General features: G+C 42.8%; 1 protein-coding gene across 1 annotated transcript in view; it reads left to right on the forward strand.

Annotated features, from left to right (window-relative positions):
- The window catches only part of GRAMD1C (GRAM domain containing 1C), a 429,857-nt gene that overhangs the window by 169,342 nt on the left and 244,768 nt on the right, over window positions 1-15,747 (forward strand). Inside the window, exons 4-5 of the mRNA XM_030203917.1 lie at window positions 2,220-2,323; window positions 14,159-14,254. Coding sequence (XP_030059777.1) covers window positions 2,220-2,323; window positions 14,159-14,254 — 200 coding nt within the window. The remainder of the gene's footprint in view (window positions 1-2,219; window positions 2,324-14,158; window positions 14,255-15,747) is intronic.

The raw sequence follows: 15,747 nt of genomic DNA on the forward strand, positions 1-15,747 counted from the left end.
CCTTAATGGATGCCTGGGGATTCTTAAGTCTGTCAAATGGAGGGTAACGTGAGAATCTGAAATCTTTTGCCAATTATGGGCAATGTGAAATTTTTGCCAGGCATAGATAATACGTTTTTTATTCATTGGGACGAAGTAAGGTTTTTGTTATTGGAACATTTGTTAAGATGCAGAAGGGAATCTGCTTACATAACCAGACTTTCATAATATGGTTTCAGCTAGACGGGGTGACCAATATGCCTATTGTCAGATCAACACTATTTGCTATCTTTGGATAGTGCTAGCTTCCTAGCTTAAGATTTCATTTAGGGAAGAAGACTCATACTTTTTTTGATAATATAACTTTGGACAGAGTGTCTATTTTGGGCATTCATAGGGCATTACTTTTAGCTGTTATGGGAAAGGACTTTGATACTTTGAAACAAAGGTGGGATGGGGATCTGTGAATTTCTTTGGCCACTTGGAATATGGGTGCAAATATCAGGAGCATTCATCAAGTGGCTCATAATGCAGTGGTGCATGAATGTTATTTTAGAACTCTGCATAGAGCCTGTTTTACCACTGCAGCTTTATAAGGTAGGGGTGTTTAACTGATGTCTGTCAAAAATGTAATGTTTGCAGCACTGAATACTTTCATATCTTTTGGAGTTCCTCAATAATTGTCGTTCTGGAAGGCAGTTTATGCCTATATGTCCCAACTGATTGCTCCCCCAAAGCTTTACTTACAGGATCTTCCTAGTTCTCAACATATAGTGGGGAAAGGGCCCAAGATTTTCATTAGGAAACTGACTCCTTGGGAGGAAAAGCAGGTTTTTCAGGTTTGGACATCTGCAGATCCATCATTGTTCTGGAAGTGGAGAGCACAAATACATCAATTGGTGGAATGTGAGGCAAGGGATGCATGTCTCACATACAAGCGGAAAAAACAGTTTCTGTTGATCTGGGACTTGAACCTTCAGTCATTGCCACAAAGAGCCCGCAGTTTAATTCTGAACATCCTATGACATGAGTTTGAGAGAATCCTAGTGGCAGAAGGAGTTGGTCTCCCTGGCTGGACTGTTAATTAGAGGGGGGGATTGGGATTGGCAGGGTGGTAGGTTTGGAAATTTTGTTTTCGGAAGGAGTGGCAAGGTTGTAAGAGTCAAGAACTCCACTCCTGGAGCTTAGTGATGAGAGGTTGAGAATTGGAGGGGGCTTTCAAGTTACAGACATGGGTGTTGTGTATCGTGATTAGATGTTGGTTATGTAATAGTTAATATGCTTTGTATTTTAAAAAAGCTTAATAAAAATGTTTATGCATAAAAGTACTTATATTCCAAAAATACCTATCAATTCATTACAGATGATAACAACAAGAGGTGGGCATTCCTAAGAGCTTACACATTAAAATCTCAATAAACCAGTATTTAACAATATGATGAATGTGCTATAAAACACATTTTTTTAAAATAAGTTTTCAGAGGTTTACTAAATAACAGTGATTGCATCATTCTGAGAGAAACAGACAGGAAATCCTATTCTGAAGGAGCACGATAAAACATGGAACATGACAATTGTTTAAATGATTTAATATTCATAATAGTGGGAAAGCAAAGTTTAAACTGATTGCAAAATGTGCTACAAAATGTCTTATCACTGGAAATGAATTAAAATGTAAAGAGAGGAACTCTACACTTTTCATTAGAAGTTCAGAACGGAAATGCTTTCTTTCTGATTTTATCATTTTCTTTTTAGTGACCAGCATTCTTTCTACTTTCATGCTAGAGGGGCACAATTAACTCCATGCTGGTTATATTCAGATGCCTTATTAAAATAATAATAGTAATAATAAAAAAAATCCCAGAAAAGAGTTCTTGTGAAGTTATTAAAACATGGGTCACAAAACCTGCATTTGGGATTACGACCTGGGTGGGCTGTCTATAGGTGCGTCATTGTTCTGCACTAAGAGATATCACAGTTTATTTGGCTGCTGTCATGGTGTCACAGTCACAAAAAGATTGGGAAGCACTGTACTAAAAGGAAATATATGAATACATATTTTGTTTAGTTAATCTGCAAATATGATGTGATAGGCGTAATATCCATACTGGTAAGAGATAGGTAAACTTTAATATGGAGAAAGAAACCTACTTACTACTTCAAATATCAAACTGCTTTAGTTCATTCAGTACATATTTTACGCTTCTTAAATTTAATTGCCTCTCTTCATTCTGTTGTAGATTATGCCTGTGCTCTCCAGAAAGACATCCTGCTCCAGGGACGCTTGTACCTGTCAGAAAACTGGCTTTGTTTCCATAGTAACATATTCAGATGGGAGACATCTGTAAGATATCCTTTTAGGGTATTTTTCTTTTCTTTTCTTTTTTTGGTAGAAGGGGAAATTTGGCAGGCCTAATGGTTATAATCTGTGTTGAAATTTAAAAATCCTACTTTGAAAAGTATGCCCTGGGATCCTTAATTTCAGTAGAATAGATAGAACATGAGGGGGTTTGATTTTCAGCCCGCTGCAATATGCGGCTTGTAAAGCGCTCGTAGCCATGGGCTGAGTTAATTCTGAATATTCAGTGGGGAGGGCATAGCCAGCCTCTGGCTACTGAGGCAACCCAAAAGCTAACTGCATACTGGCAAATTCAAATCTTTGTCCAGTTAGCTTGATGGATTTAGTTAGAGCAGCCTTCAGCTGTCTTAACTTCATCTACTTATTTAACTAGTTAGTGGACTGAATATAGCTGCTAATTGGTTAATTGTTGGCTCCACCCACTCTCCACCCCAGACAGCCCCTACTATAACTATACTTTGGTGGTCAGAGAGGGATATTAAGTAGCACTAACTGGTTAAATGATAATGAATATCTGGGAATGGCCAGCTCAGCAAGGTTTAACTGGGCAGGAGCCTCTCCTGCTCGATTAAATCCTTTTGAAATATCAACCCCATTGTCTGTATCTACTGCCATATTTTATATTTGTGTGTAAAACCTCAGTCTTCCATCCCTTTGAAATAATAGCACCCCCAGCTGCTTGGTTATCCCCAAATATGTACTATGGGCTAAGCACTAGCTGAGAGAGAACCATCCCCAACTTTCTCTGTTGTTGAAAAATCTCAGTTCCAAGAACTGACCAGGCCCAACCCTGCTTAGCATGTGAGATTTTGTGAAATGAAAAATCATAGAAGGAAAATGTTTTCTTCCAAGTATGTGCAGTACATCATTTATGAAGTTAGATATGTTTGTTGCACTGGTGTCTAGTGGCACCTATGACCCCCCTCTTCCCCGGCAACCTAGACAGGTACTTTGAAGGAGGCAGGAGTGATGCCCATCTTTCAAAATGGTGGCACCTGATCCCGCTTGGGGAGTCATTTGCAAGATGAGGTAATTTTTCTCTTATTTGTTAGTCTCTACCCAGACTACCAAATACTGGAGAAACATTTCAAGATATAAAGATCTGTGGGCCGAGGGGGAGGGGTTGGGAGCAGGCAGGGGGAGAGAGAAGTGAAGGGAGGGAGTTTGGTCATGTTGTGCGGGTGTGGCTTTCTACTAGACACAAGGGAATTTCTAAAAATAAATATGTGTGTGTGTGTGTGTGTGTCAGAGGGAGGTTTGGTTAGGTCAGGGTGTGGTGAATGCTGTTGGAGGCATGTTGTGGGGCACGGTCCGCTAGACTGACTACAAGGGACAATGAAAAATTATGCTGGCAGCTCTCAAATGCCAATCTGTCAGTGTGTGAGCCAGTCACATTGAATGCTGCTCTTGTGGGCAGCTTTTTGCAGCAAGCTTGTGGTAGAAACCATGTGGTTAGTTCTATCGCATGGTTTTCTGCATCTATCTTATAGTCAGGAGTGGGGTTTGTTGGTGAAGTGCACCATGCTGAAAGAGGTTCTCTTGGTCTCTAATCCATCTGACAAGCACCATGCATTAACTAGAGTTAAGTATCTACTTTTTAAATATTTCTTTATTATGGTTAACATGGATTACAATTCTGGGGCCTTTACTTGCCCTTCTAAACGAACATAAACCATTACATATACAAAGATCATCCTACACTTCAATTAGCAGTTTTCATATGTCATATTAACTCTTCTCTGTCCTCTCAGAAACTAGGACATGTTCAACATTACCTTGACAGACAAACGAAGTGAGGAGATGGAAACACATTGTGAAACCAATAGTCTTTCTTCCAGCGAGTTATGGACCCGTCACTGCTGTATTTCATCAAAACAGTTGCCTGCTTCAGGGGTCTACAGTAACACAAGGAATAAAAAATTAAACAATCAACCAAAATTGTTATAATAAAGAACATCCATAAAACTCACAAACATACAAATAAAATCTAATTTGTTTTTGAACAAAAATTTGTTAAAATATATTAAGATAAAAATGCTTTATAAAACAATAGTGGTGAATTGGAACATTAGAAATGATGAATGACTATCAGGCTTATTTTCGAAAGTGATTACTGGCCATCTTCTGACATAAATCGGGAGATGGCCGGCGAAATCGGTATAATCGAAAGCCGCATTTTTGACAGCATTGCTGCCTTCCCATTGCCGTGCCGGCGAAAGTTCAAGGGGGCGTGTCGGCGGCGAAGCAAAGGCGGGGCATGGGCGTAGCTACCAGATGGCTGGCTTTTGCGGATAATGGGGAAAAAAAGTGGCGTTAATCAGTATTTCGCCGGGTTTACTTGGTCCTTTAATTTTCACGACCAAGCCTCAAAAAGGTGCTCCAATTGACCAGATGACCACCGGAGGGAATGGGGGATGACCTCCCCATACTCCCCCAGTGGTCACCAACCCCCTCCCACACTAAAAAAAAATAAAAATAAAACACTTTTTTGCCAGCCTCTATGCCAGCCTCAAATGTCATACCCAGCTCCCTGACAGCAGTATGCAGGCTCTGGAGCAGTTTTTAATTGGTGCAGTGTACTTCAGGCAGGCAGACCCAGGTCCATTCCCCCCTACCTGTTACACTTGTGGTGCTAAGTGTTGAGCCCTACAAACCCCCCCAAAACCCACTGTACCCACATGTAGCCCCCCCCCCTTCACCCATAAGGGCTATGGTAATGGTGTAGAGTTGTGGGGAGTGGGTTTTGGGGGGATTTGGGGGGCTCAGCACCCAAGGTAAGGGAGCTATGGACCTGAGAGCTATTTGTATATATTTTTTTAATTTTTAGAAGTGCCCCCTAGGATACCCGGTTGGTGTCCTGGCATGTCAGGGGGACCAGTGCAGTACAAATGCTGGCTCCTCCCATGACCAAATGCCTTGGATTTGGCCGGGTTTGAGATGGCCGGCATTTTTTTCCATTATCGCTGAAAAACAAAACCGGTGATCTCAAACCCGGCGAACTCTGGCATTTGGCCGGGCTAAACCGTATTATCAAAAAAAAAGATGGCCAGTCATCTTTTTCAAAAATACGGTTCCGGCCAGCTGTTGCGTTCGATTATGCCCCTCCATTTATGTAAAAGATCCAAAACATTTAGAAACCTTCAACCATGATAAGTCACAAACATACCTGACAATATAGTTGACTCAGTAAAAAATAAATAAATGATGTACAATAATACACACAAACTAAACAGAAAAATAAGATAAAAATTGAATCATTTAATATGGATGACCATATTCCAACAACAGTACTTACTAAGAAGGTATGTGATTTTTATATCAATATCACAATTGATTATAGAGGTGCAACAATACATACAGTGGGGGAAATAAGTATTTGATCCCTTGCTGATTTTGTAAGTTTGCCCACTGACAAAGACATGAGCAGCCCATAATTGAAGGGTAGGTTATTGGTAACAGTGAGAGATAGCACATCACAAATTAAATCCGGAAAATCACATTGTGGAAAGTATATGAATTTATTTGCATTCTGCAGAGGGAAATAAGTATTTGATCCCCCACCAACCAGTAAGAGATCTGGCCCCTACAGACCAGGTAGATGCTCCAAATCAACTCGTTACCTGCATGACAGACAGCTGTCGGCAATGGTCACCTGTATGAAAGACACCTGTCCACAGACTCAGTGAATCAGTCAGACTCTAACCTCTACAAAATGGCCAAGAGCAAGGAGCTGTCTAAGGATGTCAGGGACAAGATCATACACCTGCACAAGGCTGGAATGGGCTACAAAACCATCAGTAAGACGCTGGGCGAGAAGGAGACAACTGTTGGTGCCATAGTAAGAAAATGGAAGAAGTACAAAATGACTGTCAATCGACAAAGATCTGGGGCTCCACGCAAAATCTCACCTCGTGGGGTATCCTTGATCATGAGGAAGGTTAGAAATCAGCCTACAACTACAAGGGGGGAACTTGTCAATGATCTCAAGGCAGCTGGGACCACTGTCACCACGAAAACCATTGGTAACACATTACGACATAACGGATTGCAATCCTGCAGTGCCCGCAAGGTCCCCCTGCTCCGGAAGGCACATGTGACGGCCCGTCTGCAGTTTGCCAGTGAACACCTGGATGATGCCGAGAGTGATTGGGAGAAGGTGCTGTGGTCAGATGAGACAAAAATTGAGCTCTTTGGCATGAACTCAACTCGCCGTGTTTGGAGGAAGAGAAATGCTGCCTATGACCCAAAGAACACCGTCCCCACTGTCAAGCATGGAGGTGGAAATGTTATGTTTTGGGGGTGTTTCTCTGCTAAGGGCACAGGACTACTTCACCGCATCAATGGGAGAATGGATGGGGCCATGTACCGTACAATTCTGAGTGACAACCTCCTTCCCTCCGCCAGGGCCTTAAAAATGGGTCGTGGCTGGGTCTTCCAGCACGACAATGACCCAAAACATACAGCCAAGGCAACAAAGGAGTGGCTCAGGAAGAAGCACATTAGGGTCATGGAGTGGCCTAGCCAGTCACCAGACCTTAATCCCATTGAAAACTTATGGAGGGAGCTGAAGCTGCGAGTTGCCAAGCGACAGCCCAGAACTCTTAATGATTTAGAGATGATCTGCAAAGAGGAGTGGACCAAAATTCCTCCTGACATGTGTGCAAACCTCATCATCAACTACAGAAGACGTCTGACCGCTGTGCTTGCCAACAAGGGTTTTGCCACCAAGTATTAGGTCTTGTTTGCCAGAGGGATCAAATACTTATTTCCCTCTGCAGAATGCAAATAAATTCATATACTTTCCACAATGTGATTTTCCGGATTTAATTTGTGATGTGCTATCTCTCACTGTTACCAATAACCTACCCTTCAATTATGGGCTGCTCATGTCTTTGTCAGTGGGCAAACTTACAAAATCAGCAAGGGATCAAATACTTATTTCCCCCACTGTACATCACTAAAAAGTCTGCCCGTAGCAGTCAACGGAATAAAACAATGAAAGTGCCTGATATAACCCCATATAAACATGAGCTGCAGTTGAGCTTCTAAGAATGAAGGAGACAGTAACTAATATCCATTCAAAACTGCATATTGCTACATGTTGCCATAGTACATAATACGACAAACAAAAACCTGCCCTATTTAAGAAAAAATCTTTTAAAAACAGAAAGCTCTAAAGACTTAAAGTGCAAATTAATTAATTGTTAGTGTTAACGTTATGGTCCAAAGCATATCCTATTAGAAGAAATGTGCGAGGTGAAATTTAAAGGAAAACCATAAAAATGAAAGACTCAATGTGCTTAATGTACAATGAGAGTACTTGTATATTTGAAAAACTGACCTTAAAATTTCAAACTTAAAAATGTGGAGAACACAGCAAATAAAAATAGATTGACTGTAGCCTACCAACTAACACTTAGGGTACAGTAAGAATGAAAAATTGTGATAATGGAGTATAAAAACTAACCTTGCTCTGCATGTCTTGCCAGCCATACATGTTGTCAGATCCCTGATGCAGGCAACTGTTTTGCCGAAACACAGCCATGTCTGGTCCATAACTTGCTGGAATAAAGACTTTTGGTTTCACAAAGTGTTTCCATCAACTCATTTTGTCTGCTGTGTCCTCTTCATGGGGATGATCCTTCTTTTTTGACTGTGTAACATTAACTTGATAAACTTAGATGATGATCTACAAAACAGATTTCCCCATAATTTTTTTTTTTCTCCCCTCAATTTTGTGTAAACATACCCCCAACACATAGTTCACTATCATTACCACATCCACCCATTCATTCACTCACATCCTCATCCTCACAACAACCATACTCTGAGCTTTGTTATTACTTGACGTGCCTATAATGGGAGGAAGGACATAAAGACCAGAGCAGGTCACTGCCTTACTTTATCACTTGAATTCCTTTGTACAAAATAATGCTGCTGCTTCTTATAAAGTAGCCAGTCTGGGTTATGAGTTTGTAGCTGAAATGATGCCACCGCATGCTTCCCCTTTGTCCATTCGAATTGTAAAATTATTTTCTTAACTAATTGCACTGCTACATTTATAAATTTCTTTGGCTATCTTCTCTAGCAGAGACTGATGATCACCCAAGAGCAGCAAGCTATAATTCCAGTGTCTTTATCGTTTTCACTAGACCAGTCCAGAATCTGAGTTGTACCCTTCTACTAGCAGATTGATACAGAGAGATAAGAAGTTCTGAGTGCTTTGCCTTACAAGGGCACTTTTGTAGCCTTAGGTCTTCATTATTTTCTTTTTTCTCTTGATGATCGAGATATACGCTGCAGGTTCTGGACTAGTCATTGCTACTAGCTCTTGGATCTGTTGGAGAGCTGGTAACCAGTAGCACAGGAGGGCTATTCTAAAAATTTTAGGGATTACTTATTGGAGTCTTGAGTTCACCTTGTTTTCTACACACTTTAGCTGTGAAGAAATTTTGAAAGCAAGAGTGGCATTGTTTCTTCCAACAGGTCAGCTGAGTAATTTTGTTTCAACAGTGGGAGGTTTTGTTAATTGCCTTGAGGGAGCTTGAGCACTTTTCATTTTAAAATTGGTTATGCACGGTTGCTTACTTGTGTCATGGGTTTGGGAGGCTGTGAGTCTGCAAAGCCAGGTCAAATTTATGTCATACAAATTGTCTAAGTACAGGCACCTGCAGAGAGCACTGCTCTGGCTGTGGAGCCCGACACGGCTCAGCGAGAAGCTGCAGCACTTGCGCTCGTCTGCTATTTTGAGACCAGATTCTCTGGGGTCAGTGTAAATAAGATAGGAGCAGGATCAGCTGGTTACTTCATCAGCAAGTATCTTCCCTTTGCCTCTCTTGACATTCTCTGTGCTTCAGGCAGATGGTGCAGATGCGGTGGCCATTGGCTGGTAACTGTGTTAGGCTCTGATAATGTAGCGGCTGCTTTGCTTCAGGCTGTACTACCTATGGCAACTTTGGGCAAAAATTTTCTGTATGGCTGAGGCTCTTGCTCTGAGCTCCTTGGGAGCAGGGATACCATTTTTGCCCAAATTTATACTATTACTTCACAAGGCGTACTTATGGAAAGGTACTCAGGCAGCTCAGAATATGACAACCTTTCCTGTTTCTGTGTGTCCTGCGGAATGCACCTTGTTCAAGAAGCATTGTTTACAACTTCTTGAGGAAGGAGATACAAGATTATTTCTTTATTGGAGCTGTCCCAGAAGATATGAGGTCTGTAATATCAGTGCCTTTGATGAAACCTTTAGAGGAGGAGGAGATTACACAAGGTGAGAAAGATGATCCCTCTGTAGTTTGCCTCTTTAAAAGAGAGGAACTCCCTCCAGGTATTTCAAGAGTCTTGGAGATTTTAAATGTCAGTTCTTCCTCCATAGGAATCTGGTGATTCCATTTTAGAAAGAATCAGAAAACCTTCGGGAGCTTTTCCTGTGAACCAAGTGATTCAGGTCATTATTTCTGCTGAGTGAGATTCTTTAGAAGCAGGACTTAAGGTTGGTTAAGCCATGGCTAAGCTACAACTGTTATTACCAAATGAGAAAAACAAAACAGAGAAAAATGTAGGCAGATAAAGACCATATGGCCTATGCAGTCTGCCTATCCATGCCTTTTACTCTCCTTACCTCTCCCATAGAGATCCTATGTACTTGTCCTAAGCTCTCTTGAATTCAGAGACTGATTTCATTTTCACCACTTCCACTGGGAGACTTCCATGAATTCACTACCCTTTCCATGAAGGTTATTTCTGAGACTGTCCCTATTCACCTTCATTCTATGCCCCCTCATTCCAGAACTTCCTAAAGAGGCTCATCTCCTGTGCATTTATGCCGCATAGGTATTTAAAAGTCTCTATCATATCTCTCCTCTCCTGCTTTCTTCCAAAATATACATACTAGGATCTTTAAGTCTGTCCTCATATGCTGTGATGATGACGACCACTGACCATTTTAGTAGCCGCCCTCTGGCCCAGGTCCATCCTGTTATCTTTTTGAAGGTGCAGTCTCCAGAATTAGGTCCCCCCAATTAGGTTCTGGTCCCCAAAGTCTGCTGGTTTGGTTGGTGGGGGGTTCCCAAGCCCCACCAGCAGAAGCTTTCCTGCAGCGATATCCACCACTGTTTTGCCTACCCTGCTTCCCCCTCCATCATGTGCATGCATGTCACGGTCTCAGGCTCTCGGACACTGGAACCATGTGAGCCCTTGGACCACTGCCACCAAGCAGCAGCAGTAGGCAAGACCCCCAACCAGGACTGGGTAAACAAGCAAGGCAGGAGAAGCTGTAGACAGGCAAAGCTGAAACAACCGAACTGGAACCACAGGACTAAAACTAAAGCAGTAGGCAAGCAGGGGATAAGCAGGACAGAGCAACCGGTTTTCATCTGCGCTTGACCACCGTTCCCCAGGGGTTGAGCCCCCAGGTGCAGGCGGCCAGCAAGACTTACTGGACTGAGCTTGCAGATAGACTGGGCCAACAGGATTCTAAACAAGCTTGACTAAAACAGGGTTCAGGACTTCTGGATTCAGGAGACTCAGACAAGGTATAGGATACAGAAACAAGCTTGACTGAAACAGGGTTCAGGATTCTCACACAGGGTACGAGGTACATACACAAGCTTGACTGAAAGGGGGTTGGGACTCAGGGTTCTCACACAGGATACTAGGTACAGAAACAAGCTTGACTAAAACAGGATTAGGGTTCAGGATGCTCACACAGGGTACAAGGTACAAAAACAAGCAAGGCAGAAGTGCTCCTATCAGCACCAAAAGGGTAAAGCAAGGAAGCTAAAAGGGTAAAGCAGGGAAGAATACAAGCTTAACTGCATACAGACCAAGCAAGAACAAGGCAAGACATATTGGCAAGAAACAAAGCAAGGCAGAAGTGCTCCTAATAGCACACCAAGAAGTGCTCCTATCAGCACCAAAAGGGTAAAGCAAGGCAGAAGTGCTTCTAACAGCACACCAAGGCAGAAGTGCTCCTAACAGCACACCAACTAACCTTGACCTTTGGCGTTGCAAAGGCCCAGCTGAAAGGGCCAGGTGTATAATAAAGGCAATTACAATTGTGTAAGGGTGCTGCTTAGTTCCAAACAACCCAAGCAAGTTTGGCAAGCAGGAAGATCCGAACCGGACTGCAATGACTTCTGAAACATGCTTGGGAAACAGCAAGAAAACAGTCTATAGCAGCCACAGGGTCCGGCCACCAGGGGGCAAAGTGAGCACAGTCATGGAAAATAGTCACAATCGTGACAATGCTCAATTTCATTAAAACCAAGCATGCGCACCATGGCGGGAAAGAAGGGCAGGCAGCGTGGCACTGAGTATCACCACAGGAAGGCTTCTGCTGGGGGTGCCTGGGGACCTCTCCAGCCAGTGAGATACATTACTTACTTCTGTAACTGCAATATGGCTGGGAAACATTGTGTGAAATATTGCAGGAAGACCTTAGGAAATTGAAAGACTGGGCGTCCAAATGGCAGATGCAATTTAATGTAGACAAATGCAAGGTGATGCACATTGGAAGGAATAATCCAAATCATAGTTACCTGATTCTAGGGTCCACATTGGGGGTCAGCTCTCAAGAAAAAGATCTGGGTGTCATTGTAGATAATATGCTGAAATCTTCTGATCATTGTGTGGTGGTGGCCAAAAAAGCAAACAGGATGCTAAGAATTATTAGGGAAAGGATGGTGAATAAGACCAAAAATACTATAATGCCTTTGTATCGCTCCATGGTGTTTCCACACCTTGAGCATTGCGTTCAGTTCTGGTCGCCGTATCTTAAAAAAAGATATAGCAGAATTAGAAAAGGTGCAAAGAAGAGTTACTAAAATGATAAAGGGGATGGATCTCCTCTCGTATGATGAAAGGCTAAAAAGGTTAGGGCTCTTCAGCTTGGAAGAGACGGATGAGGGGAGATATGATTGAGGTCTACAAAATCCTGAGTAGTGTAGAATGAGTAGAAGTAAATCTATTTTTTTCTCGTTCCAAAAGTACTAAGACTAGGAGACACTCGAGGAAGTTACATGGAAATACTTAATAGGAGGAAATATTTTTTCACTCGGTGAATAGTTATCTCTGGAACTCTTTGGCAGAGGATGTGGTAACAGCGGTTAGTGTATCTGGGTTTGAAAAAGGTTTGGACAAATTCCTGGAGGAAAAGTCCATACTCTGCTGTTGAAGCAGACATGGGAAGCAATTGCTTGCTCTAGGATTTGTAATTTGATGGTATGCAGCTATTTCATGCATACACATAGGAAGATCCTTGAAAACCTGAGCAGTCGGTAGCACTCAAGGGCCATAGTTGCTGTACCCTGCTGCACTGCGTTGTTGTCTATTGCTGTCTAGTTTCCTCCTATTAAAATGCATCACAGAGAAATGTGGATATTGGAAAAGTGACTGCAGAAGACCTATACCTGAAAGTAATTGCTCACTGGCATGGTTTCCTTATGTCAGATATGGTGAGTTCCTGTGCCTAGCAGTGTGCTGCTGGGTGTGAAAAGACACAGACCCGGGTTCTGCTTGGCGGCCGAGCAACCCCGAAGTTCACCTGTGGTGACCGCTGTTCCCCGAGGGTTGAGCCCCCAGGTGCGGGCGGGCGACAGGACTTGTACTGAGAGGCCTGGAAAGGGGTGCCCAGAGAGACCAGCCAGAGGAGAGCAGAAGGAAGATGTTCAGGAGCGGGTCACAACAGAGTGACAGGCAGTAGGCTAAGGAGTGTCTTGGGTCTAGGCAGGTATTCCGGCGGGTAACTGACCCGGGAGTCACCAGATCCAGGCAGGATATTCCGGCAGGCAGTAGACAGGAGAATAACCAGATCCAGGCAGGATATTCAGGCAGGCAACAGATAAGAGAGTAACCAGGTCCAGGCAAGATATTCAGGCAGGCAGCAGACAAGAGAGTAACCAGATCCAGGCAGGATATTCAGGCAGGCAGCAAACAAGAGAGTAACCAGGTCCAGGCAGGATATTCAGGCAGGCAGCAGACAAGAGTAGCCAGGTCCAGGCAGGATATTCAGGCAGGCAGCAGACAAGAGAGTAACCAGGTCCAAGCAGGGTCTTACAGGCAGGCAGTAAACAGAAGAGTAATCCAGGTACAAGCAGGGTATTTACAGGCAGGCAGCAAACAGAAGAGTAATCCAGGTACAAGCAGGGTCTTTACAGGCAGGCAGCAAACAGAAGAGTACGCTGAAGAGAAACACTTACCCAAATAGCCGAAGCAATGAGGCAGAGGGAAAGCGTCCAAGAAATAGTGCAGGCTTTCTGATGAAGACAGGAACCAGCTGAAGAAGAGAGCTTCCATAGGTCAGGTAGGCAGAGAGAAAGTCAACATAGGTGTGTGGTAGCAAGGCAATTAAAGAGCCTGGAAGCCAGGCAGAGAGAGCAGATCCAGGTGTATGAGAGCAGGGCAATCAAGGAGCCTACAAGCAGAGAAGATGTACGCAGACATGGCTCAAGGCTGAGCCAGTCAAATATGTGTGTTGCCAGGACCCTGCGCATCCCGAGGACGCTGCTTGGGTTGAGGTAGGGGACATGACACCTTATAACAGTCCTCATGGCACCCTACTGAGCGAGTGTTCTTGGATCTGATGATTGTCTCATAATCTCTTCATTTTCTAATATGAATTAACGTGCTTGTTTATAAGCATCTATAATCTGGTGATGAAAATTCATACTCCTGGAGTGGGCTTGAAATTGCCAAAATATATATATCAAGTCATTTTTTTTGTGGTTTTGAGTATTATACTTTTTTTTAAAATACAGTATATACTGTCACTATCTCAACTTACAAACATTTGATTACTGTTTGGAATCTTTCTTTATGAAGATGGCCATCACACTGAAAGATATTACTTCAATGACAAAGGAGAAGACTGCTCGACTTATCCCCAATGCCATCCAGATCAGCACAGAGAATGAGAAGGTACGGAATGCAAATTTCATTAAATATTTCCTTTCTCTTGAATGTATCAATCTTCTCTTTAAATACTGAGCTCTCTGTAGCGTCTTTGTTTGGAGAGCTTTCTTAACCTTAGCCTCCCCTATAGTTTTCTTAGTAGAACAGGCTTGTGTGTGTTTGACTGAGGCAAAGGTCTGTTGCTCTTTGTTTTGCTGAGATCTTAGTGTATTTTAACCATACCACATGCAAACATAACTGCATTCTATCACCTAATGGGTAACACAAGGGGAGTGTGATTTCCTCCGAATGCATAGTATTGCATAAAGGAAAGATGTTTATGATTAAAAAAAAAATTAATTTAGCATAATTTGATATACTGCCAGTCACAAAATATTGATGCTACTAAGCAGTTTACAAATAATAAAAACTGAGCAAAGTTAAAAAAAAAAAAGGAATAAGAGGAGGAAGGAAGCAAGGAGGGAGGAAGGAAAAGAAACAGGTAATGAATTAGGAAGATTGGAGAGGAGTATCAGATCCTTAAACTTGCTGGAACCGGTTCTTGATCAATTTTTTGAATTTGGAATATAAAGGTTCAAGTCTGAAGGCAGGTGATAATGAGTGCCAAAGTTTCTGTCCAGTATAACAAAAGGCAGAGTCACGGGAGGTGTCGAGTCTCAAACGAGAAGGAGAGGGTAAGCAGAGAAGGGTCTATTATAAAGAATGAAGCTGACAAAAATGAGTATATGGAATCAAGGTTGCTGAGGTAGTTAGCTGTATGTGCAAGTCCTTTATAGACCAAGGTAAGAAAGTTGAACTGTATACAGGCAGACATGGGCAACCAGCGCTCAGAGATTAGAAAAGGGGAAACATTTTCAAAATGGTAAGCATTATAACGAAGCTTAACTGCTGTTGCTTGAACCAGAAGAAGATGCTTACGTGCAGAAAAAGGCAGGCCAGCATAGAGGGCATTATAGTAATCAATATGAGTTTCAACTAACTGTAGAACAAGGACGCTAATGAGAGAGGCAAGAATGAATTTTGTGTAAGGTGTTAAAAACTAAAAGGGAAGAGTGAAGCACAGAATCAGTTTGAGATTTGAAAGTAAAAGGACACCTATTATCTTTAACAGTCTTACCAAAAGAAAGAGTGTGACCGCCAATAAGTGTCACGGAACCCGGGATGGTGTGCCCTTGGGCTGCAGCAGGCAAGTCCTCTGGGAGGTGCAGAGCAGAGGTGAACCAGTCACTGAATACAAACAGGATTCCAGACATGGCAAATAGAGCACACTCAAGACAAGCAACAAGCACCACCAGAAAAGGGAGATAGACCACTCAGGCGGGCCTCACGGCCGATACGGAACCCACTCGTACAGAGTCCAAGTGTACAGGCCTCAGGGCCGAACTGGAACCGAATCACACCAGAGGGAGGAGAAAAGAAACAGAACGGAATCTCTTGAGCAAGTACTACTCAAGCAGTGTACACACACTGCACTAAACAGAGCCACAAACAAGGGGTCA

The sequence above is a fragment of the Microcaecilia unicolor genome, chromosome 5 (genome assembly GCF_901765095.1).
Source record: "Microcaecilia unicolor chromosome 5, aMicUni1.1, whole genome shotgun sequence".
NCBI classification, from domain to species: Eukaryota; Metazoa; Chordata; class Amphibia; order Gymnophiona; family Siphonopidae; genus Microcaecilia; species Microcaecilia unicolor.